This window comes from Theropithecus gelada, chromosome 13 (genome assembly GCF_003255815.1).
Source record: "Theropithecus gelada isolate Dixy chromosome 13, Tgel_1.0, whole genome shotgun sequence".
NCBI classification, from domain to species: domain Eukaryota; kingdom Metazoa; phylum Chordata; class Mammalia; order Primates; family Cercopithecidae; genus Theropithecus; species Theropithecus gelada.
The window spans coordinates 89,143,323-89,168,675 of record NC_037681.1 but is presented as its reverse complement, the minus strand read 5'-3'; the positions used below and the strand labels follow the sequence as shown (position 1 = coordinate 89,168,675).

General features: G+C 34.9%; 1 protein-coding gene across 1 annotated transcript in view; it reads right to left on the bottom strand.

The window, feature by feature from the left end:
- Window positions 1-25,353, bottom strand: part of APLF (aprataxin and PNKP like factor) — a 97,735-nt gene that overhangs the window by 43,096 nt on the left and 29,286 nt on the right. The window contains exons 3-6 of the mRNA XM_025354315.1: window positions 18,597-18,769; window positions 9,581-9,728; window positions 9,130-9,262; window positions 1,550-1,731 (exon numbers count right to left, since the gene is read on the bottom strand). Of these exons, the coding sequence (XP_025210100.1) occupies window positions 1,550-1,731; window positions 9,130-9,262; window positions 9,581-9,728; window positions 18,597-18,769 (636 nt within the window). The remainder of the gene's footprint in view (window positions 1-1,549; window positions 1,732-9,129; window positions 9,263-9,580; window positions 9,729-18,596; window positions 18,770-25,353) is intronic.

Genomic DNA, 25,353 nt, shown 5'->3' with positions numbered 1-25,353 from the left:
CATTAGACTAGATAGACTCTTGTTTTCTCTCTCACCTGCTCTGCACTATAGCCATCCCTTTAGGAGTAGCTGTTCTAAAGGTTCAGTGTTCAGACTCAAACTGGGCAGGGATGGAGGGTGGGGTTTGGAAAGGCTCTGCTGGGATTTTCAGTCTAAGTCACATTCTCTGGCTCAGCTTTACCAGAGAGCCCTGCATAAAGGATCATGAAAATTTAAGCCTTATTTTTCCTGGGCTAGAAGAGGTAAATCTTCCTCACAAGGAAGGAAAGGAAAAGCAATTGGCCAAACAGAACTTGGGCATTCCTCAGACCTGGTTGTAATACTCCCTTGATGTCATCAAAACCTCACAAATAGCTTGAATATCTTGGATCTGCTCCTCTCTATAATCCATCAATTAAGATGTTTCTCAAAGTTTTTCTTGTGATTATCAAACCTTATGGGTTGGGATAAACAGAGGAAAACATGTATACTACAGATTTTCTTCTGAACACAATAATTTCTCTTGAAAAAAGGCAACGTCAAGTGACATGTTCAGAGTTCAGAGAATACAGTATATGAGGGCCCAAAGTTTATACAAAACAAATTTTGTTTTAATAAGTTTTATGGCAAATATATCTGAGCCAGAAAACATTTTGTTTTTATTTATTAAGCTTGCCTCCATAAGTAAAGCAAAGGAATTGAGTGTATAGTGACCAGGCCCCACTTCTCTAGCTGGAACACAGGCTCCAGTGAGAAGCGGTTCCTCTCTTTGGGAGAGAGGATAGGAGTGAGGAGAATATATTCGAAGACTGACCTCTAAGGTAGATGTTGGCATTTCAGTCATTTTGGTGCACAGTCTTCCATGAACAATCCTGTTCCTCTGGTTTTCCCTGAGACTGAGACAGGGATCCACAGAGCTCAGCCATGGGACTAAAAGGATCATGAAAACTGTCATCATAAGCTACCTCTCCCTAGAAAGGAAGCATGCCTGAACTTTCTGTCCTGGGGCCATCTCTATCTTTCTCTCTCTTTTTAAGTACTTCCAATAAATAGTCCTCATTTTCTTTAAGAACCCAGTGTTACAGAATGCGTATTTCAGCCAAACCATTCTAGTGAGTTAGCAAAAACTGAAAGAGGAAAGAAGGTCTACAAATATTGTCAGTTAGCCCAGAAGTGATCCTGAAACAGGCTCTTAAGAACTATCCCATCAATTTGTTTTTCTCATCACACTTAGCAAGAAAATGGTGGTTAAACGCAATCTGAGAACAACCACCAATGGAATAAGAGAAGCCAGGTTTTCAGAACAGAGGTGCCAAATTATGACCAGAGTGAAGTGGTCTCCCCCTTTTTTTTTCCAGTCTGAAAATTTCTAAATTTTCAACAAATACTGTATTAAACAATACTATATTAAAGATTAGTTTCAGTAAGTCTGAAAAAATTGGGCTAGTTTTTGTCTTCATAAACTCAGCAATAAAAGGCAGCTTTGATTTCTCCTTATATAGCATATGATTAATTTCTATCTAAAATACCTAACGAAGAAACAATCAAATAATGAATTTTTAAAAATCACCTTGGATGAAATGGTAGACTCTTCCTGATCAGTATTTTTGCACTTTTCTCCTGTATCTTGTTCTGCTGATGTATTTTCTGAACTTTCTGATGAAATTAATTGCCTCCTTCCTTGCTGTGTTGTGTTTAGTTGGGTTTTATCTTTGCAGATTTCTTCTTTTCCACTTCCCTGGATTACATTACCTTAAACACACATAAAGAAAAAGAAGAAAATTATCTTCTGTATCTTCAAATGTCAATAATCTATACCAAAAAAAGAAAAAAGAAAAAGGATTCGAGACCAGCCTGGCCAACATGGTGAAACCCAGTCTCTACTGAAAATACAAAAGATATCCAGGTACGGTGGTGTGCACCTGTAGTCCCAGCTACTTAGGAAGCAGAAGCATGAGAATCAGTTGAACTCAGGAGGTGGAGGTTGCAGTGAGCCAAGATCACACCACTGCACTCCAATCTGGGTGACAGAGTGAGCCTCCGTCTTAAAAGAAAAAAAAAATGCTAACTTGGAAACACTTATGTGCAAATCTCAGCAAGTATTAAGCAGCAAAATGGCTAAGAGCTCCAGGCCTGCATTCTACCAGGCTGAGATGCAAATGGGGACTCCATCCCTTAACTATTTCATCTCACCTTTCTGAACTTTGGTTTCATCATCTGGGTAATGGGAATTATAATTCATGGAATTATTAGAAGTAAATGAAGTAAGATATGTAAACTATCTAGCAGAGTACCTGATACATGTTATTTTTTTTAATTGTAGAATTGAATTTCTCTAACAGAAAATCTGACTTATAGCTATCCAATGAACTTTACATATACTACTTATTTTTTTTTATTATACTTAAAAGTTCTAGGGTACATGTGTACAACATGCAGGTTTGTTACATATGTATACATGTGCCATGTTGGTGTGCTGCACCCATTAACTCGTCATTTACATTAGGTATATCTCCTAATGCTATCCCTCCCCAACCCCCACAAAATAGGACCCGGTGTGTGATGATCCCCTTCCTGTGTCCAAGTGATCTCATTGTTCAATTCCCACCTATGAGTGAGAACATGCAGAATTTGGTTTTCTGTTCTTGCAATAGTTTGCTGAGAATGATGGTTTCCAGCTGCATCCATGTCCCTACAAAGGACACGAACTCACCCTTTTTTATGGCTGCATAGTATTCCATGGTATATATGTGCCACATTTTCTTAATCCAGTCTGTCACTGATGGACATCTGGGCTGATTCCAAGTCTTTGCTATTGTACATATACTACTTATTAAACCCTAACATCTACAGTGAGGAATTAAACTTAAGCTTTTTTTTTTTTTTTTTTAAATGAAATAGAGTCTTGCTCTATCACCCAGGCTGGAGTGCAGTGGCACGATCTCAGCTCACTGCAACCTTCGCCTCCCTGGTTCAAGCAATTCTCCTGCCTCAGCCTCCCGAGTAGCTGGGATTACAGGTGCGCACTACCCTACACCTGGCTAAATTTTGTATTTTTAGTAGAGACGGGGTTTCATCATGTTGGCAAGGCTGGTCTTGAACTCCTCACCTCAGGTGATCCGCCTGTCTCAGCCTCCCAAAGTGCTGGGATTACAGGCAAACCCAAAATAACCCAAACAGGGAAGTGACTTCTACAGACTTTGCCGATGAAGTAAATAAATCTCACTAACAACGGATATTGTATCCCATAAAATACTTACCCAAAGTTTAATGCAGTTGGCAAACCTAAGTCACTATCACATTTTGTTAACAAATTCATAATTGTCCAAGGCAAATTGTCCTTCTCCTCTACTTGCAAACGATGTCTTCATGAAGGCAGAAACTTTACATGCCTTGTTCACCGTACCTCCCTTGTCTCCAGTACCTTCAACTGTGCCTAGCACAAAACTCATGCTCAATAAATATTTCTGACTAAATGAATTTTGAACATAAACAATTTGTCCAAAGATTCCCTTAAGAGCCAGGATATAGGTATGTAAAGCAATCTGTAGTCATTATTCTAATGTTCTAAAGCAGGGATTAGCAAACTTTTTCTGTAAAAAGCCAGAAAGTAAACAGATTAAGCTCTGTAGGCCATACAGTGTCTGTCAGTACTACCCTACTCTGTCTTTGTAACATGAAAGCAGTCACAGACAATGCACATACGGTTGACCATGGTCATGTTTCAATAAACTTTATTTACAAAAACACGCAGTGGGCCAAATTTGGCCCATGGGCTGTAGTTTGCTTAGTCCAATTCTAAAGGACATTCAAGTAGCCTAAAATAACATTCCCTCATTCAGTTCAGGAAAGAAATGCCAATAGAATACTGTCCATATTATCAAACAGGAATATCAATTGAACCAATATAAAAATAATACATTTATCAAATGAAACTGAGGAATAAACTATTATAATAACTAAATTTTAACTAAATTATTTAAACATTCATCAAGAATCTAAATTAGAAAATAGTTCATATCATTTTTGGAAACTGTCATAAACAGGACTTAATAGGACTGTGTAGCTTGGTACAACAAATGACCAAATGCTGTAACAGTTATGAATTAAACCAAGTGACATACTGAACTAGTGGTATTGCTGATTATGCTAAGAACTACAGTAAATTAAACAAGACACAGCTTCTACACAAATGGTAGTTTATATATTCCAAGTGTCACACATGTACCCAAAATTCTAAATTAAAATATATATATATTTAAAATAGTTCTTCAAAACTCCAAATTCTTTACTACAAACCGCCTCTAGGGACTAGAGCTAATTTTTTTTTTTTTCCTGCACGAGAAGCCATTTTGGTATTATTAAAATGCTCTTCACGAAGAGTGTATAAAAAACGAATAGCTTAAAATGGCTAACAACAGTCTTTATATCTGGTATGGCAAATATTCTTCTGAAATCCAAAATAGGTACAGTCAAATGATAGAAATATAAAAGAAATTAACTATTAATACAAAACAGCTTGATTTTAACTATTACCAATGGCACTTATATGAGCTGTTACACTAATACTACATGAACGATAGCTCAATTATATATATATATATATATGTGTGTGTGTGTGTGTATCATTAAAAATACATCCATCCAATCTTACCCTCTAGAGGAACTACTCCCAAACAGCTATATTAACTATTGCATGTGTATACTTCTCAATTTTTTCCTGTGTTTAAGCAAATATATCTACAAATACATATGCATAAACATATACAGGACTAAAAGTACAAATGTTATTATTTCTGTGGTTTAAATACCTAAGATTGCAATTTCTGGATCAAAGTGTATTGTATATTTAAAAATTTAAGAGATACAAGTGATTTTGAAAGGCTGTACTAATTTATACCTCCACAAGTAATGTTCCATAATACTCCTTTCTGCCAACAGTGGATATTATCAATTGCTTAAATGTTGATAAGTTAATGAACAAAAAATGGTAACTAGTTGTTTTCAATTTACATGTTCCTACCTGATAGTAAAGTCATAACATTTACTATATGTATTTATTATTCTGTAGTATGTCACACATAATGCCCAAAATTTCTACTGAGTTTTATCTTTTTTGTTACTAAGTAGACAATTTTCTAAAAACTTTCTTTTATAAGTGTGGTAGATAATGTATCTCAGTATACTTCTTGGCAGGCTATTATTTGCCTCTGACTTTATTTATAGTGTCTTTTGCATAGAAGTATTTTTCCTTTTTATTTAGGTAAATCTATCAATTTTTCCCTTAGGATTCCAGGTTCCCGATCATCTTAAGAAAGTGTACAGGAGTAATCAAAATATTTTTCCCATACTTTCTTCAAATGCCTTGTTTTAATATTTATATTAAGACTATTAATTCAATAGAAATTTGTTTCTGAATATGGTATAAAGTAGTACTTTAACATTATTTTCTTCAAAATGGAGAGCCAATTTTCTCAACATCATTTATTGAATAATATACCCTTTCTCCATCAGTTTGAACTGGTATGTGTTTATAAATTAAATGTATTTTTTTTTATCTGTTTCTGCATGTTTCATTCTTTTTTTTTCTTTTTTTCTGGTCTAAATTACCTATTCCTCTGCCAGAATTATCAACTACTAAAAGCAGGCATCAGGCCCAGATCAGGAGAGTTCCATGAAGAAACATAATTTTTCAATTATTCAAATTGTCCCTGACCATATATGCAAATAATTCAGTGCTCTAACATTAAAATCTCACATAGAAGGCACACATAAAGAAAAATACGGACTAACCATAATATAGATAAGAGATGTCCTGGGCCGGGCGCGGTGGCTCAAGCCTGTAATCCCAGCACTTTGGGAGGCCGAGACGGGTGGATCACGAGGTCAGGAGATCGAGACCATCCTGGCTAACACGGTGAAACCCCGTCTCTACTAAAAAATACAAAAAATTAGCCGGGCGCAGAGGTGGGCGCCTGTAGTCCCAGCTACTCGGGAGGCTGAGGCAGGAGAATGGCGTGAACCCGGGAGGCGGAGCTTGCAGTGAGCTGAGGTCCGGCCACTGCACTCCAGCCCGGGGGACAGAGCGAGACTCCGTCTCAAAAAAAAAAAAAAAAAAGAGATGTCCTAAACCAAATATTAGCAAATTTAATCTAACAGAGTATAAAAATAAAAAGTTATCAAAAGACTGAACTTATTCCAGGAACACAAGCACAGTATATTACATTAGTATATCTACCAATATCATTACTTACATTAACACATGAAAATGCAGAACTATTTCTATACCAATACATTTCTAAATAATTCAACAGTTATTCCTGAAAATAAAATGTAAAAATAAAGTGAACCATACTAAACATGATATAACTATTTATCAGAATCTAATACCAACCATATAAAATGCTAAAATATTAAGAGAATTTCTATTAAAATCATGAACAAGAACAGACCAATTTTAACCATTTTTATTTAAAGTTTATAGGGTTCAGCAAATAAGACAAGAAAAGAAAGCAGTAGATAGATCAGAAGAGCCAAAATTACCCTAATTCTATAGATAATATGATTCTACAGCTAGAAAATATAAGGTTCAAAAACTACTAAAATTAAATAACTTGACCAAGTTGCTGGAAACAAAGTAAACAGAATAACTAGCACTTTACATAAATGTAAGTACAGTTTGAACTATAGTCCAATTAAAATAATGTATAAATGCTCAATATTTATAATACGCATCAAATCGCCATGGTGAAAATATTCACAGTACAAAATTAAATGCAAACCAAACAGTTGGGGGACTAGTTCAATCTTCATCAGCATGTACCACTTTTTACAACTTCATGTTGGTAGCTTAGAAGATGCAGGAAGAGGAGCTCTATAGAATAGCATGATACCAGTGAAAATATAAAAGTTCCTTTTTCAATCTACCAGGAGTATCCTAACCTAAGAGTTAAGATTAGTCTTGTGGCCTGGAAGGCTGAAGGAACAGAGATAACTGGAGATCAAGAAAGAGGAGACTCTGAAAACCTTTGCCTAAATATATTTACTTCTCCATCACTAATGGACATTTAAAAAAATTCAGCCCAGTCCTAAGAAACTCATGACAACATCCAAGAGCTAGTACCTGAGACATAAAAAATAAAATAAATTAGAACTATATTGGCTGTCCACTTTCAACACTTCTATTCAACATAGCACTGGAAGTCCTAGCCAGAGCAATCAGACAAGAGAAAAAGTAAAGGGCATCCAAATCAGTAAAGAGTCAATAAGTCAAACTGTCACTGAGTCAAACTGTCACTGTTTGCCGACGATATGATCATATACGTAGAAAACCCTAGAGATGCATCCAAACAGCTCCTAGAACTGACAAATGAATTCAGCAAAGTTTCAGGATATAAAACCAGTGTACACAAATCTGTAGTACTGCTGTACACCAACAGTGACCAAGCTGAGCATCAAATCAAGAACTCAACCCCTTTTATAATAGTTGCAAAAAACAAACAAACAAAACAAAAACAAAAACAAAACTTAGGAATATACCTAACCAAGGATGTAAAGGACCTCTACAAGGAAAACTACAAAACACTGCTGAAAGAAATCACAGATGACAAACAAATGGAAATATATCACATGCTTATGGATCGGTAGAATCAATATTGTGAAAATAACCATACTGCCAAAAGCAATCTACAAATTCAATGAAATTCTCACCAAAATACTACCATCATTCTTCACAGGACTAGAAAAAACAATCCCAAAATTCATGTGAAACCAAAAGACAGCCCAAAGCAAGTCTAGCCAAAGCAATACTAAGCAAAAAGAACAAATCTGGAGGCATCACATTACCCGATTTCAAACTATACTACAAGGCTACAGCCAGCAAAATAGTACGGTACTGGTATAAAAACAGGCACATAGACCAATGGAACAGAATAGAGAACCCAGAAATAGAGCCAAATAATTACAGTCAACTGATCTTTGACACAGCAAACAGAAATACAAAGTAGGGAAAGGACACCCTATTCAAATGGTGCTGGGATAATTTGCAAGTCACATGTAAAAGAATGAAACTGGATCCTCATCTCTCACCTTATACAAAAATCAACTCAATATGGATTAAAGACTTAAATTTAAGACTTGAAACTATAAAAATTCTAGAAGATAACATCAGAAAAGCCCTTCTAGACATTGGCTTAGGAAAAGACTTCATAACCAAGAACCCAAAAGTGAATGCAATAAAAACAAAGATAAATAGATGGGACTTAATTAAACTAAAAAGCTTCTGCACAGCAAAAGATAATCAGCAGAGTAAACAGACAACTCACAGAGTGGGAAAAAATCTTTGCAAACTATGCATCTGACAAAGGACTAATACCCAGAATCTACAAGAAAAAACAAATTAGCAAGAAAAAAACAAATAATCCCATCAAAAAGTGGGCTAAGGATATGAATAAACAATTCTCAAAAGAAGATATACAAACGGACAACAAACACACGAAAAAATGCTCAACATCACTAATTGTCAGGAAAATGTAAAGCAAAACCACAGTGCGATATCACCTTACTCCTGCAAGAATGGCCATAATTTAAAAATCAAAAACATAATAGATGTTGGTGTGGATGTGGTAAAAAGGGAACACTTTTACACTGCTGGTGGGAATGTAAACTAGTGCAACCACTATGGAAAACAGTGTGGAGATTCCTTAAACAACTAAAAGTAGATCTACCATTTGATCTAGCAATCCACTACCGGGTGTCTACCCAGAAGAAAAGAAGTCATTATATGAAAAAGACACCTGCACATACACTTTTATAGCAGCACAATTTGCCATTGCAAAAACATGGAACCAGCCCAAATGCCCATCAATCAATGAGTGGATAAAGAAATTTATATATATATATATATATAAAATCACATAATAGCACTTGTCAAATGAAAAAAAATTAGGGTGGTATTTGATAAATGGCACAAAGTAATAGCCTATGTTTTAAATTAGACTTCATGTTCACAACTAAAAACAACTAGGCTAAGCTATACATTTACATGACCTCTATCTCCATAGAAATAGTTTATAGTTTTTCTTCAGAAAAACTTTCAAATTCTGTTTACTGTTTTCTTGAAAGTCAGCATTAGTAGAAACAAAAACCTACCTCCACTGATTGCTGGTACTGAAAGGTTTTGATCACTTAAATGTTCTGCTAACATCCAAGCTGGAAGGACTCTTTTCCTCTCAGCAAGGATTCGCTGCTGCTTACTGAAGTCTCTATTTTCACCTAGGAAAGACTAAAAAGGCACCTATAAATTACTAAAAATAATCACGTCTTTAATGAATTTGCAAAATATTTGCTTTGCAGAATACTACCATTAAAATACCCATATGCAACTGTAGACTGAGTTCATCAAATTTCTTGAACAAAGAAATTATTTCTATTAGTTTAAATGTTGGATTACTGCCATATTCTCTAGAGCTTAACTTAAAATCAGCAAAAGTAGATAAATGCTAGCAATATTATCATAATAGGCCTAATTTCAGTTGTCTTTTCTGCCTTCATCATAATTTGAAGAACATATTATAAATGGATGAGATCTCAAATTTCTCACCACACTATTTGTGGGAGTCATCTGGGTCTTGGCTATTTCTGTGCTTCCTTCCAGTTGTGAGGCACCAGTAGTCTCATGAGGTAAATTAATCACGGGGGATTTTGGTGTTTCATTCAATATATTATCTTCATCAAGCATTTGACTGTTTCTATAAGATAAAATAGAAACTTGTCTTTAATTTTAACACTCTTCTGCTGCCTTAGAACTACATCGAAGTTATGTCCCTTTTCTCAGATTTAGCAAAAACAAAAAAGCAAATTATAGTATATTAGAATAAAATATATAGACTAGAATATGTTCTTTATTTCCTACCTGCTGTATTGCCATAAAATACATCAATCTTTCCAAATCATGGGCCTAGAAACCACAATTATTTTTGAGATGTGTGTCAGCCATCTTTCTTAAGGCATAAGAGCTCTTTATTTAATATTTGTCCAGATGGTCCACAAAAATTAAGATCACCACCCAGCCTCTAGAGAGAAAATGTAAACTGCAAGGGCATCAGCTAAGCTAGTTAGACGCTTGGAGAAAAAATAAATAAAATTCTGAGTTTAAGTTGACACACTGCTACCGAAGTTCAGGGAAGTATTAAAGAGCTACTTATGAAATATTCCCAAACTTGTAGTATAGCTGCAAGCTAAATGTTCTGGAACAGGAACATCCATGGTCACATGTGGGACATGCCAGCAGAACCAATTACCTCATACTCCTGCAATATGCAGTAAGATCATCCAAAGTTGTTGGGTTATTATTACTTATGTATGCATAGACATGATCCAACAAATTTGTCTTTTCGAAAATTTGAAACTACAGATGAAATACTACTCAGAAATAACAAGGAGTGAACTACTGATGTGTGCAAGAATATAGATGAATCCCAAAGGCATTTTGCTAAGTGAAAGAAGTCAGACACAAAAGGTATATTGTATTACTCCATTTATATGACATCATGAAAGGTAAAGCTAGAGGGACAGAAATCATATTAATGGTTGCCAGGGATTAGGGGTGGAGTGAAGGGACAGACTACCAAGAGCCATGAGAGAACATCTGGGGAAATGGAAATGTTCTATATCTCACTCTAGTAGTATTTTAAATGACTATATTGTCATTTTTAGTGCACTGAATTGCACATTTAAAAGGGATGAAGTCTACTGTGTGTAAATTGTCCTCATTAAATGTGAATTTTTAAAAACTAAAGACGTAAGATTTTAGAAGTGTGTCTAGCTGAGAAGAGTCTAATTAACCATTTGTTTTGTTTGTTCATTTTAGTATTTCTTATACGGGAATAATCTCCTTCAAAGGCAGTCTTCAATTTCAATGGCAAGAATTAGCCAAAAGAGCAAATTTACTTAGAGTAAATTACTATGCGCATCACATTTTTTGTTCATTCAGTCAATATTTTTAAAACTTCTACTGTGTGTCAGACACTGTGCCAGGTGCTGAAAACATATCTTGGAAATGTCTGATTGTCCTATCTATGAAAGTTCACTCCACTACAATACCCAGACCCATTTTACTCATAGGTTACAGATGTACTTCCAAATTATAATTTTTTTCAAGTTTTCTTAATATTTAACATGAAAAACATTAATAAACATTCAAGAGTAGTGATGATTTTTCACAATTTATAGTATTAGGAATTAAGTAACATCGTCAATTCCATTTCTAGTTTATTTTCTACTCTGGCATAAGTCTGAGATGAATTCATACACACTCTATAGTCCATATGTAATTTGTATTAGTAGTTACCCACAATAAATGTAATAACAAAAAAATCTCAGAACAAAATTCTCTTTAACATTTCATTCAAAAAAGTACAAGCACAAATTATTCTATTACACATTTATTTAAATATCGAATACTGTCACTGTGATATATATTTTTATTTTATCTTCAAATACTTGTATGAGTAATCAACTATCACAGGATTTATAAAGCATCATTACAGAATATTTTAAATAAAAAATTAAAACTTGGAAAGTTAAATGCAGTCTAATAAAGGTAATAGAGTTATCCTCTTTTATAATCACTTTATTGAAAAATAATCCATATGGCCATAAGATTCATCCTGTTAAAGTGTACTATCCAGTGGTTATTAGTATGTTAACAGAGTTGTGCAACCATCACCAATATCTAATTTTAGAACATATTCATCACCTCAAAAAGAAATTCCATATGCATTAGCAGTCTCTTCCCATTGCCTCTTCCTCCTGCTCCTGGCAACCATTAATCTACCTTCTGTCTCTATAGATTCGCATTTTCTAGATATTTCATATAAATGAAATACAGTATGTGGTCTTTCATGTCTAGCTTTTTCACTTAGCATAATGTTTCAAGATTCATCTGTGTTGTAGCATATGTAAATATTTCATTCCTCTTTATGGTCAAATAATATTCTACTGTATGACTACACAATACTTGTTTATCTCAACAGTTGTTGGACAGCTGAGTTATTTCCACTTTTTGGCTATTATGAATAATGCTGCTGTGAACATAGATGTACAAGTTTTTATGTGGGTACAGGTTTTCAATTCTTTTGGGTATATACATAGGAGTGGAAATGCTTAGCCACATAGTAATTCCATGTTTAAACTTTTGAGGAACTGCCAGAATATGTTCCAAAAAGGCTATACCATTTTATAATTCCACCACAATGTATAATAGTTCAGTTTCTTCACAACCTCACCAACACTTATTATATTTTTGATTATAGCTTTCCTAGTAGATGCGAAGTGGTATCTCATTGAGGTTTTAATTTGCATTTCCCTGTGACTAATGATGCTGAACATTTTTCATGTTCTATTGACCATTTGTATACCTTCTTTGGAAAAATGTCTATTCAAATCAGTTATGCATTTTAAAATTGGGTTGTTTGCCTTTGCATTGTTGAGAATTCTTTAGATATTCTGAATGTTAAGTCTGTTATATTTGATTTACAAACATTTTCTCTCATTCTGTGGTTGTCTTTTCACTTTCTTAACTGTGTCCTTAGAAGCACAGAACTTTTAAGTGTAATGACGTCCAATTTATCTACTTTTTCTTTGTTTGCTTGTGTTTCTGGTGTTATAACCATTGCCTAATGCAAGGTCACAAAAAATACCTGTTTTTTTCTAAGAGTTTTATAGTTTTAGTACTTATATTTAGGCCTCTGATCCATTTTAAATTAATTTTTATATAGTGAGCAGCGACAGTCCAACTTCATTCTTTTGCATGTGGATATCCAATTGTCCCAGCATCATTTGTTGAAAAGACTATTATTTCCATTTAATTGTCTTGACACCTTTGTCAAAAACCAACTGGCCCTAAATGTGGGGGTTTAATTCTGGACCCTCAATTCTATTTCCTTGATCTATACGTCTTTCTTTACACCAGGACTGTCCTGATTACTGTAGGTTCATAGTAGGTTTTGAAATCAAGAAGTGTGAACCCTCCGACTCTTTTCTTCTTTTCTAAGATTGTTTTGGCAATTAAGTTATTCTTAAGTCTTTCAAATATATTCCAAATTTTGTTTAAATGTTATGCATTTTCATATCTTTAATATAAAATATGCTACTATTATGAATGAGCTGGATCTAAAAATACATTTTAAATAATCATAAATGAATTCAGAACTTGCATGTTATCATACTATCATGACATTTTCATTAATGTTTTATTGTTTCTTCAATACCAGTGATTAAAATTAGTATTTATATGGAATCTACGTACTTAGATTTTCAACAATTTGAAAAAAAAAGTAATTAAGTATAGCAAAGGATTTACTTTACTTTCCTCGTAAGTGTCTTAAAATAAATAATCTCCCTAGAGTGAAAATGTCATACTTCCTCATCAGCAATGAAACTCAGCTATGAAAACAAAATGTTATACTTATGACATTATCACTCAATTTAATATCTTCAGATATTTCATTAATGCATTCAAAAAACCAACACTTACTAAACACCCACTATTGGGAAGGAAGAATTAATATTAGTGCTTCTAAGTGAAATGTGCTATAATTGAATTTACTAAAATATAAAACCAACTATTCTTTTTCTTATTTGGTTTTCTCTTTGACTTCTCAAAAAAGCATGGGTTTTGGTACTCCTGGCAGAATAATTTCACAGATACATATGTAGAGAAAAGAGTGAAAAATGAACAAACTAGAACTGACATGTATAGACTTAAATGTTCCTTCAAAATAGGTAATGAGTAGGATTAGTTATACAGAATCTAAATACTATATAAAAAACATTTTAATGTGAGTAAAAGGAAAAACTAAAGAAATGACAAGCTTTTCTATGGTTGGTTTGTGGTTCAGATCCCTCTCTTAAATTCACACTGGTTGGAAGAAAAGAATTATGGCAAGGGAGTCCTAACAACTTCTACAAAGCATATAAACTTTTTTTCTTTTTTTTTTTTTTGAGACTGAGTCTGGCTCTGTCACCCAGGCTGGAGTGCAGTGGCCGGATCTCAGCTCACTGCAAGCTCCGCCTCCCGGGTTTACGCCATTCTCCTGCCTCAGCCTCCGGAGTAGCTGGGACCACAGGCGCCCGCCACCTCGCCCGGCTAGGTTTTTGTATTTTTTAGTAGAGACGGGGTTTCACCGTGTTCGCCAGGATGGTCTCGATCTCCTGACCTTGTGATCCGCCCGTCTCAGCCTCCCAAAGTGCTGGGATTACAGGCTTGAGCCACCGCGCCCGGCATAAACTTTTTTTCTATTCTTTTTTAATGTCTTAAATATTTCAGCATGCAAAAATACAGAGAATATATGTAGTCTATCTACATATCTATTAATATAAATACTTGTGTATCCACCACCCCAATAGAAACATTTTCTCATATTTGCTCCAGATTAATTACAAATACAATTCAAGCCCTCTCCATACCAGCCTCAATCTTGCTCCTTTCCCTCCCATTCCTTCTCCAAAAGTAAACATTAACCTGAATTTGATGCTTATTATTCCCATGCATGTCTTTATACTTTCATTATTTGTAGGTATGCATCCATTATTTTATAGAAATTATGTATGTTTTATATGTTCATAACCTTTTTGGTTTTTTTACTTCAACATTATGGTGGGGAGATTTATCCATGTTTTAACCTGAACTCTCTCTTAGTTCATTCTCGTTCATATAATTATAGGACTATACCAAATTTATTTAGCCTTTCTGCAGGTGTTTTCACAATTCAAATGAGTGCTATAGTAAACATTCTCATACAGCAGGGGGTAGTTGGTAAGAGCATCAACTCTGGAAACAGCTGGCTTGAGTTTGGATCCCACCTCTGCCATGTATTAAGCTGTGACCTTGGGCAAGTCTTAATCCTTCTGTGTCCCAATTTCTTCCTCTGTCATATAGGGATATTAACAATACCTAGTCCTCATAGACATTATTATGGAGAATAAAAAGTTCATACATGTAAAGCTTGTACAACAGTAAGCAGTGTTTTTATGCGGTTGACCCTGCAAAACAGAGCTAGTTCAAAAAACGGGAAAATCCCAATGATATCAAGAAACGTCTAAAAGTCTATTTCAGTGCTTCCTATCTAATACATATCTAATACCACTTCCCCTTGCTAGCAGACAGTGGGCTCTCCTTCTCTGGAAATCAGGCAGCTGCCTCCCCTGGGTAGACATCTCTCATGATGATACTCAAATTCAAGATCTGCCCCCACCTTCCCTCATGGCTTCTAGTCTAATAACCAGGGTTACCTCATCATTACCTGACTACAGAAGTACTGTCCTTGCTTCAATAGGAAACTAAACACTCATTAAGAAGCTACAGGACCTAGCTACTGGCAGAAACCACAAGAATGTGCCTGTAATGGTGTGACATAGTAAGAAACGCATATTTTGGTCTTCATTTCTGGTTCCTGGCTAGAGCTCCAAAACAAATGAAAGGAGCATCTTTTGTTATTCACAATATACCCCTTTAAACCACACCTGAATGTATGTTAATGAGGTGACTTTTGGAAAGCCTCTAAGGATGAAGGGCTAGTTGTTAGGAAAACCAATCATGATTAGAGGGTAGGAACTCCCAGCCTCACCACCAGGGAGGGAAAAGTGGCTGGAGATTGACTTAATCACATTGGCCAATGATTTACTCAATCATGCCTTTGTAATGAAGCCTCCATAAAAACCCAAAAAGACAAAGTTCAGAGGACTTCCAGGTTGGTGAACAAGAACGTGTCCATGTGCTGGGACAGTGGTGTACCCCAACACTCCACTGGAACAGAAGCTCTTGTGCTGGGGACCCTTCCAGACCTCACCCTATGTATCCCTTCATCTGGCTGTTAATTTGGATCCTGTAATATAGCACTTGTAATAAATCAGTAATCTAGTAAGTAAACTGTTTCTGAGTTCTGTGAGCCCTTCTAGCAAATGACAGAACCCAAGGTTTAAATAGGCTGAGAAAAGTACAGTGCTGTGAAAGTGGGTTTATTTTCAGTTTCATCAATACGAAAAAATACAAAATTCACTAATCCTATAACCTGATATATTTAAAGTGTGACACTGGCCTTAAAGACACTGGTCTTTCATACTAAGGGAATAAGCTAATTTGAATCAATATAAATGAAATTTAAATAGACATATAATAGTTTAAACAAGTTGTCAGGCAAGGACCATACTGTGTTTCATAAGGATGCACATTTTCCTAATTTTTGAAAAAATTATGTAATTCTATTATGAAAGTTTATTGTAACAAAAAAAAATCAGTTCTTTACATGTCTCATTTCAACAGCTAGTTTAAAATAGCATGCTTCATACCTGTATGGTAAGAGAAAAAGACATGTATTTTAATGTAGTAAGCAATGGTTAATGAATTTCATTTAACTAAAAAGCAACTTCTTGACATTTTTTTCCACTTACATTTAAGCATTTTTAGATATAATTTATATATGAAATGCACATATCTGAAGTGTGAAATTTGATTAGTTTTGACAAATGCATACACCCACATAATCTGCACCCTTAACAAGACACAGAATATGTCCATATTTGTTTAAAAGCTGAAACAAAGTCAAACAAAAAGTTCCTTTGTAGCTTCTTACTAGTCAATCCCCTTGGAAACAACCATTGATTAAATTTCTCTTTAACAGATTAGTTTACTTATTACAGAATTTAATATAAATGTAATCATATAATAGACACTGTTTTGTGACTTGCTTTTCTTTTTGGTAGATTCCTCAGGATTTTCTAAATACACAATCATGTCATCTGCAAATAAACACAGTTTTACTTCTTCCTTTCAAATCTGATATATTTTATCTTTGTTGTATTCCCAATCTTAGGGGGAGAACTTTCAACATTTTACTAATAGGTTTTTTGTAGGAAAAAAGTTTCCTTCTTTTCCTTGTTTTCTCAAAAATTTTAAAAATCATGAACAGGTGTTGAATTTTGTCAAAATTATTTTTGAGCATCTATTAAAATGACAGTTCTTTAGTCTGTTATGGTGAATTGCTTTGATTTTTATATGATAAACTAATCTTGTATCCCTTGGACAAGCCCCACCTGGTAATAGAGTATTATCCTTTTTACATATTGCTGGATTTGATTTGTAAATACTTTATTATGAGGAATATTGATCCGTAGTTTTGAGGGTTTTTTGTAAAATCTTATCTGATTTTAGTGTCTAAATTATAGAAGCTTTCTAAAATGAGCTGGGAAGTATATCCTCTTCTATTTTTTGAGAAAAAAGAATAATATTGGCAATATTTCTTCCTTGTAAGTTTAACAGAATTCATTAGTGAAAATCCTTATGGGAAATACTTAAATTATGAATTCAATTTTTTAAATAAATATAGAATTCATCAGATTTCTATTTTTCCTGAATCCGTTTTGTTTTTTAAGAAATGTACCCATTCATTTCAACTGCCAAATTCATTGGCATAAAGTTTTACATAATATTTCCTCATTCTTCTTCTAAGGTCTGCAGTATCAATAATGATATCCCCTCTTCTACTGTTGATACTGATAATTTGTGTTTTCTCACTTTTTTCTCGGTAAGCCTTACTACAGTTTCATCAATTTTATTAATCTTTTCACCAAACCAGCCCATAGCTTTACTGTTTTTGTTCATTTTCTATTTCACTGACTTCTAGTTCTTGCTTTTTTTCTATTTTCTTTGGGATTAATTTGCTTTTTGTCTATCCTCCCAAAGTAGAAGCACAGATCACTGGTTTTATAGATTTCTTCTTTTCTAATATAGGCATTCGACTATAAACTTCCCCCTAAGGGCCAATTTAGCTGCATCTCACAAATTTTTATGCTGTTTTCAATATCACTCTGTTCAAAATGTTTTCCAATTTCCCTATGACTTCTCTTTGACCCAAGGGTAATTTAGAAATGTGTTATTTAATTTCAAAATATTTGTATATTTGTGTAGCTATTTTTAATGATTTCTGAATTAATACCATTGCTATCAGAGAACATACTCCGCATAATTCTGTCCATCTACTTCTATAAGTCTAGTTTATGCATTCTATAATTTAAAAGCTGAAATGAAGCCAAGTGATCTTCTAATGAAACTAAAAAACCTAGTATATGAATTTTAACTGTAAGTCAGACAGCAGTATATTTATTCTAATACCTCATTTCCTCAGTTTCTCTGTTCTATAGTTTCTGCTATTTTTATAAGAAAGAGGAGTTAGACAAGTGTAAGTTGGAAGTTAATACCTTAATAAAATTCAAAAAGGTAAAAAAATGAGGAAAAGGTAGTCAATTTCAAATTAACTATATTGAATACTGTTAGATGGAAAATACATTCTGAATATGATGGTAAAAGACACCACCTATGGGAGCAACTGCTATCAAGGCATAGTAAGTTTCCAAAGTCAAATGTTTTCTAGAAATAGATACACATGTGCATGTGCACAAAACACACATACATGCACATGCCTGCACACACACACGTACACACACATTACACACCTACTCTATCTCCAGTTTTTCTACTGGTTCCTACCGAAGGATTTGTGATGGCTGAGGAATTAGATTAAAAATAACATTCTTACTCTCATTTCATCAAGACTTACCTTAAGGTACATTCCATTTCCACTTCAGAGGGTATAGAGAGAACGCGGAAAATGTATTTGTCAACTAACAAAGAAAAACTATCTCCAGGATTCAAATAGCACCATAGATTTGTCTTTAATGGTAAGAGCTGACTCTTCTCTGAAGACTGATAAAAACACGGATTTGTGTGTATCTAACAAATTAAAAAAGAATATAATTACATGTTAAAAAGAATATAATACAATAATGTTGTAACTCAAAATTACGACAAAAATACAATTAAATATGAATTCACAACTTTGGTATCAAAACAATTTAAGCATAAACTTAGACTTAAAAGTTTAATAAATCTAACTCTTATGAGTACCATAATTATTATTTATATATAAAAGAGAACAGAAGCTATGGTATACCTCCCATTTCTCCAGGAATCAAAGAAAAAAAGCAAAGTTATCAACTAACTGGTTAAAAGAGTCTTCTATTTTGCTTAATAGAGACAACTGGACATCACAAGAAGAAACATGAAAAATAATTCTTAGTATGGAAAAACTGAGTCCCCCAACTTCCATATCCAAAACACACTAACTTCCTGACAATGGCTAGTTTCCTTACCATTTATTTTCTCCTACTAATTTCTTACTACAATTAAAAAATAAGAAACTACAATGCTATGGTTTGAATGTGTCCCCCAAAGTCCATTTGTTGGAAACTCCAACCCTAAGGCAACAGTGCTGACAAGTAGGACCTTTAACATGTAGGTCATAAGGGAAATGTCCTCATGAATGGATGGATTAATGACATTATCACAAGAGCGGATTCATTATCTCGGGAGCAAGTTTGCTATCTCAATAGCGAGTCTGTCATAAATGCAAGTTTGGCCCTCTCTTGCTTACTCTCTCATGCATGTTCTCTCTCCATGTAATGCCTTCCACCACGTTATGATGCAGCAAAAAGGCTCTCACCAGATGCGGCCCCGGCATTTTAGACTTCGCAGGTTCCAGAACGGTGAGCCAAATAAATGTCTGTTCATTATAAATTACCCAGCCTCGGGTATTCTGTTATTGCAGCACAAAATGAACTAAGACATATGGGAAGGAAGATTCTAATCAAATCTCCCAAACAAACAACATGGCTTTCTTTCTACCCCTGAAAGAGGAATCATCTTATTTGTTTAAATGAAACTCCCACTATGGAGATCATCCACATTCAAATCAAAGTAGTAAACAGATCTCAAAGTTAGAACTATTGCAATATCCACTATTTTAAATTATGTTTGCCACTATTTCCATGTTAGCAAAGATAACAAGAGTTGCTTCAAAAAACAAAAAAGACCTATTATGAGGTGCCTTAAAAATTCTAACCAGATTCAAGCTAAAATTGGCCATTTCCATAAGTCAAATAGTCTTTTTGTCATCAATATCACTGGGTTTTTAAAATAAATAAGCTCTAGGATATGACAAGGTAATCTACATAGTGCAGATCTTTGTGTGTGTGTGTGTGTGTTTTTAAAGCACAATCTTATATAGAGCACCTATCTCTATTACCCTTCCTTCTATCTATTTCATCAGTTTAAATGAGACTTTTTCTGGAGATATCACAGCAAAGTAATTACCACCCTGGGAATGGACATACGCTGAGCAATAACAACAACAAAAAAGACACATCTTTGAAGCTAGAATGAATATAATCCACCTGGTTCTGACCATTCAATTTCATGAGAATCTGGCCATACATCATATTTCTATCCTTTAAATCTGTGTTACAAGAAAGCAGTAAAATAAAACTTGGAGATAAAGAGCAGAGGTAGAAATTTAAAACAGAGATGACACAAATTTGGTCGGCCATTATTTTATTAGTCAAACTATACATAAGATTGCATAAGAATGGAGATGCAGTGTGATTTATGCAATATTATATTCCTAAAAAGAGTAGTGAATGTTTGATTTTTAAATTCAAGTTATAATTTTAACAATGTTTACAAATCTTTCACCATGCTAACAGCCACTCCTAATTTCTCTCTCTCAAAGCTGTCCTCTGGCTCTTGGCAGGTTAAGCTTTTGAGTGCAACAAGCACATGACAAATCCACAGGATCTGAGCTTGTGTCCACTGCTGAACTTGGGAATCGTGCCCTGTATTCCTCATCCTTTTGGGCAAAGGCTCCCTTTCCTTGAGTATGTCATGGTCATCAGAGTCAGGAATGTTGAACTAACAAGGGAAGCAAGAGTCAGAACAGGAATCCACATAGCTTTGGTCTGAACTCTGAATATTCTTTAAGTGAGGCTTGCTTCTGATTATAGGCTAAGGCCATGTTTTTATTCATGAGCATTAAAAAAATTCAGATGAGTCTCTAAACAACGTTAAATACTGACATAGTCCCAAACTTACAAAGGCTAGGATGTTAAATACAATGGCATAAAATTGTAAGAGTGGAAAAGGTAAAATGCTTAAGGAAACTACATTTCTTTACAAAGGTATCACAAACCCAAAGATAATGCAATATTCTGTTTGAGTATATTTTCTTCAGTGGAAAGCACTTAATATTTAAATTATAGTTGGTTAAATATTTGGTAGTCAGCAAATCCAGCTACAAAGAAAGTGAACCCATGAGTATGGTCCATGATCATCTTTTCCTTTTCCTAAAACTGTTCATACAGGAGATTCCAAAATGAAGAATAAAAATGACATTAAAGTCTAATGTTTGATCCTCTAACGTAAACCTAAATTCACATTACTCACTGAATAAGTTAAAAAATCAATGTCAAACTATGATATGCTCCAACTAAAATGCTACACATACATGAAGTCCAAAAGGTAGTTTTTAAAAAGTTACAAAGTATAAAAAAATCTAACAATATTAATAAACAAAAAGGAAGATTACACACCAAAAAATTAGGAATGAAAACAATGACATAGTTACATAAAAAATAAAAGTTTTGAAAAATAACAGAATACTGTAAATACTTTATAGCAATACATTTGTAAATATGGCCAAAATAGACAATTACCTAATAACACCAAATAGATTTTTTTTAAGTATGTTTACGTGTATGTATGTGCAGCCTGTTTGAAAGTATTTAATTTTTTTTTCTTTTTTTGAGACAGAGTCTTACTCTGTTACCCAGGCTGGAGCGCAGTGGCGTGATCTCTACTCACTGCAACCTCTGATTCCAGGTTCAAGCAATTCTCGTGCCACAGCCCCCTGAGCAGCTGGGACTACAGGCGCCCACCACCACAACTGGCTAATTTTTGTATTTTTAGTAGACATGGGGTTTCACCACTTTGGCCAGGCTGGTCTCAAACTCCTGGCCTCAAGTGATCTACCTGCCTTGGCCTCCCAAAGTGCTGGGAATACAAGCGTGAGCCACTGCACCTGGCTTGAGAGTATTTAATTATTATAGAAAGGAGATTGAATTGGACTTGTAATATTTCAAAAGTACAATCAATAATTAAAAATCTTTTCAATCCCTGCCAAAACCCCTTTTTCTGAATATTCAAACTTTTCTTGATACCACAAAAGTGTTAAGGATCCCCAACTGCTTCATGAGACAAGTTTAACTTTGATTCTAAAAGCAAACAAGGGCAGAAAAATATTGGCAAACCCAACCTCACTGTGATTAAAAGATATAACTACCTACACGAGAGACGTAATGTTGGTGTGTGCCTTTTAACAAATTCATGAGATTATAAATTCAAACTTCAATAGGTTATGCTATAACTTTAGAAGTGGTGCAAAGGATGCATTATCCCTGCAAAAAATGGAACTAAAATACAAATCAATTTCCTACAGCTTTCTCTTACAGTTATCATTAAATATTAAAGAATGATAGATGTATACCCCCCAAAAGCACCTTAATTTCAGTGTTTTTTTTTTTTTTAATTTGGATAGCTTTTTTTTACAACAAAATAAGTTGAGGAAGGCTATTATTATAGGATTTTCTAGATATTTCACAAGTACACTTTTAATTTCAAGAGAAGAAAAATAATCTCAATTCAAGAACTTTGTGCAATAAAAAAAACCACAAGAACCCAAAGATGTATATATTGAGGGTCAATAACAAAAGGCAAAAAAGAAAAACTACAACTTATATGTAGTTATAGAGCTACTGCCTCAATCATCCAAGACCCCAAGTGAGTAAGATTTTATTAAAATGAAATAAAAGCACCGACAGCTATGAATTTACCCTGAGGGCATAACCAATCACTGGTGATACAGTCATTTACAAAGAACATCATCATCAGTTTGCTTTTGTAATGTCTTTTCTCTCTGCTGATACTAGGCTGTAGATTAAATTTAAATGACATATAAAAAAGCTAACATCCTCTCCTCATGAGCTAGCATCATCTCCTCATGCACCATTTCCAAGAACTGCTGGAGAGCTACAGCATTTTTTGTAAGAGACATATTAGAGGGAAAAAGGCAGAAAGTCATTCAATGTAAAAGTACAAATTAGTAATTGCCCTAATTGCATTCAACTCTCCTTGTCAAAGCTATTTTTTTATTTGGTGGTAAGTTTAGATTTCCAAGTTAAAGAAAAGCAGAAAAACATTTAATCACTTAAATATAATTTGGGGTATGCAGTATACAGATGGGATCATCATAACAAAACATTTGCTATATTCATTTATGTAATTTTACAAATATTTTTAACTAAAATTTCCCTCTTGACATTTCATTACACTTGTATAGATACCTTGCTTTAGTAGATCAAAGAATTTGTGACTGATGAGGGAACAGAGAATAAGTGATATTTAACAAACATTAAGATAAAATGAATGAACTAGAAGTCACTTGTCCATCTCATTCTGATTTTCAAGATCTTTAAACTTCCACTAACAATTAAAATCAGTGTTAGAAATTATCTAAATGTCTTTAAATTGCACCTTGTAGACAGTGCAGCTACAATAAGCTGCCAAATAAATACATCAATCTATTTCAAGATAATGGGCATTTTATTGAAACTATATTAACACAGGCCGGGCGCGGTGGCTCAAGCCTGTAATCCCAGCACTTTGGGAGGCCGAGGCGGGTGGATCACGAGATCAGGAGATCGAGACTATCCTGGCTAACACGGTGAAACCCCGTCTCTACTAAAAATACAAAAAATTAGCCGGGCGTGGTAGCGGGCGCCTGTAGTCCCAGCTACTTGGGAGGCTGAGGCGGGAGAATGGCGTGAACCCAGGGGGCGGAGCTTGCAGTGAGCCGAGATCGCGCCACTGCACTCCAGCCTGGGCGACACAGCGAGACTCCGTCTCAAAAAAAAAAAAAAAAAGTGAAACTATATTAACACAAACAAGGTTATTAGCTAGTCAGGTTTCTAATGTGCAACTCAAGTCTTTAGCCCATTTTTCTACTGGATTCTTTATTTTTTTCTCATTGATTAAAGGCATCTGTCATATGTTTTGGATAGCACTCCCGATATAGCTCGGATATGTGTCACTGGCCCAATCTCATGGTGAACTGCAATCCACAATGCTGGAAGTGGAGCCTGGCAGGAGGTGCTTGGATTATAGGGGCAGATGCCTCATGGCTTGGTGCTGTCTTAAAGATAATGAGTTCTCATGAGATCTGGTCATTTAACTAATACAGAGCGGCAACTCCCACTCTATATTAGTCTGTTTTCACCTAAGACTGGGTAATTTACTAAAAACAACAATAACAAGAGGTTTAATTGACCCACAGTTCTGTAGCCTGTACAGACAGCATGGCTGGGGAGGCCTCAGGAAACTTTCAATCAAGGTGGAAGGCAAAGGGGAAGCAGGCAAATACTATATTGCCGGAGCAGGAGAAAGAGAGAGAAGGGAGAGGTGCTACAAACTTTTAAACAACCAGATCTTGTGAGAACTCACTCACTATCATGAGAACAGCAAGGGGGAAATCCAATGCCACCATGATCTAATCACCTCCCACCAGGCCACTCCTCCAACACTGGAGATTACAATTCGACACAAGATTTGGGCAGGAACACAAATCCAAACCATATCACCCTCCCACTCTCTCTTGCTTGCTCCTGCTTTCAACATGTGATGTGCTGGTTCTCCCTTTGCCTTTTTCCGTGATTGTAACCTTCCTGAGGCCTCCCTAGAATCCGAGCAGATGCTGGCACCATGCTTCATTTCATGTAAAGCCTGCAAAACTGTGAGCCAGTTAAACCTCTTTTTATAAATTACCCAGTCTCAGTTATAGCAACACAAGAATGGCCTAATACAAAAAATTGGGACTGGAATTGGGGCATTGCTACAAAGATACCTAAAAGTGTGGAAGTGACTTCAGAACTGCCTAACAGGCAGCAGTTAGAAGAGTTTGGAAGGCTGAGAAGAAGACAGGAAGATGAGAGAAAGTTTGGAATTTCTTGGAGATTGGTTAAATGACCAAATTTGTGACCAAAATGCTGATAGTGATATGGACAATGAAGTCCAGGCTAAGGAGGTCTCAGATGGAAATGAGGAACTTATTGGGAACTAGAACAAAGGTCAAGTACGTTATGCCTTAACAGAGACCTTGGCTGCATTTGGTTCATGTCCTAGGGATCTGTGGAAGTCTTACCTACAGAAAGATGATTTAGGGAATCTAGTAGAGGAAACCTCTAAGCAGCAAAGTGTTCAAGAAGTGGCCTGGACTCAAATGCATAAGCACTCAAATGCATAAGCAAAGAAATGACTTAAAGTTGCAACACATATTTAAATAGGAAGCAGAGTGCAAAAGCTTGATAAATTTGTAGCCTAGCCATGTGGCAGAGAAATAAAAAGCTTTTTCAGGAGAAGGATTCAAGGAGGCT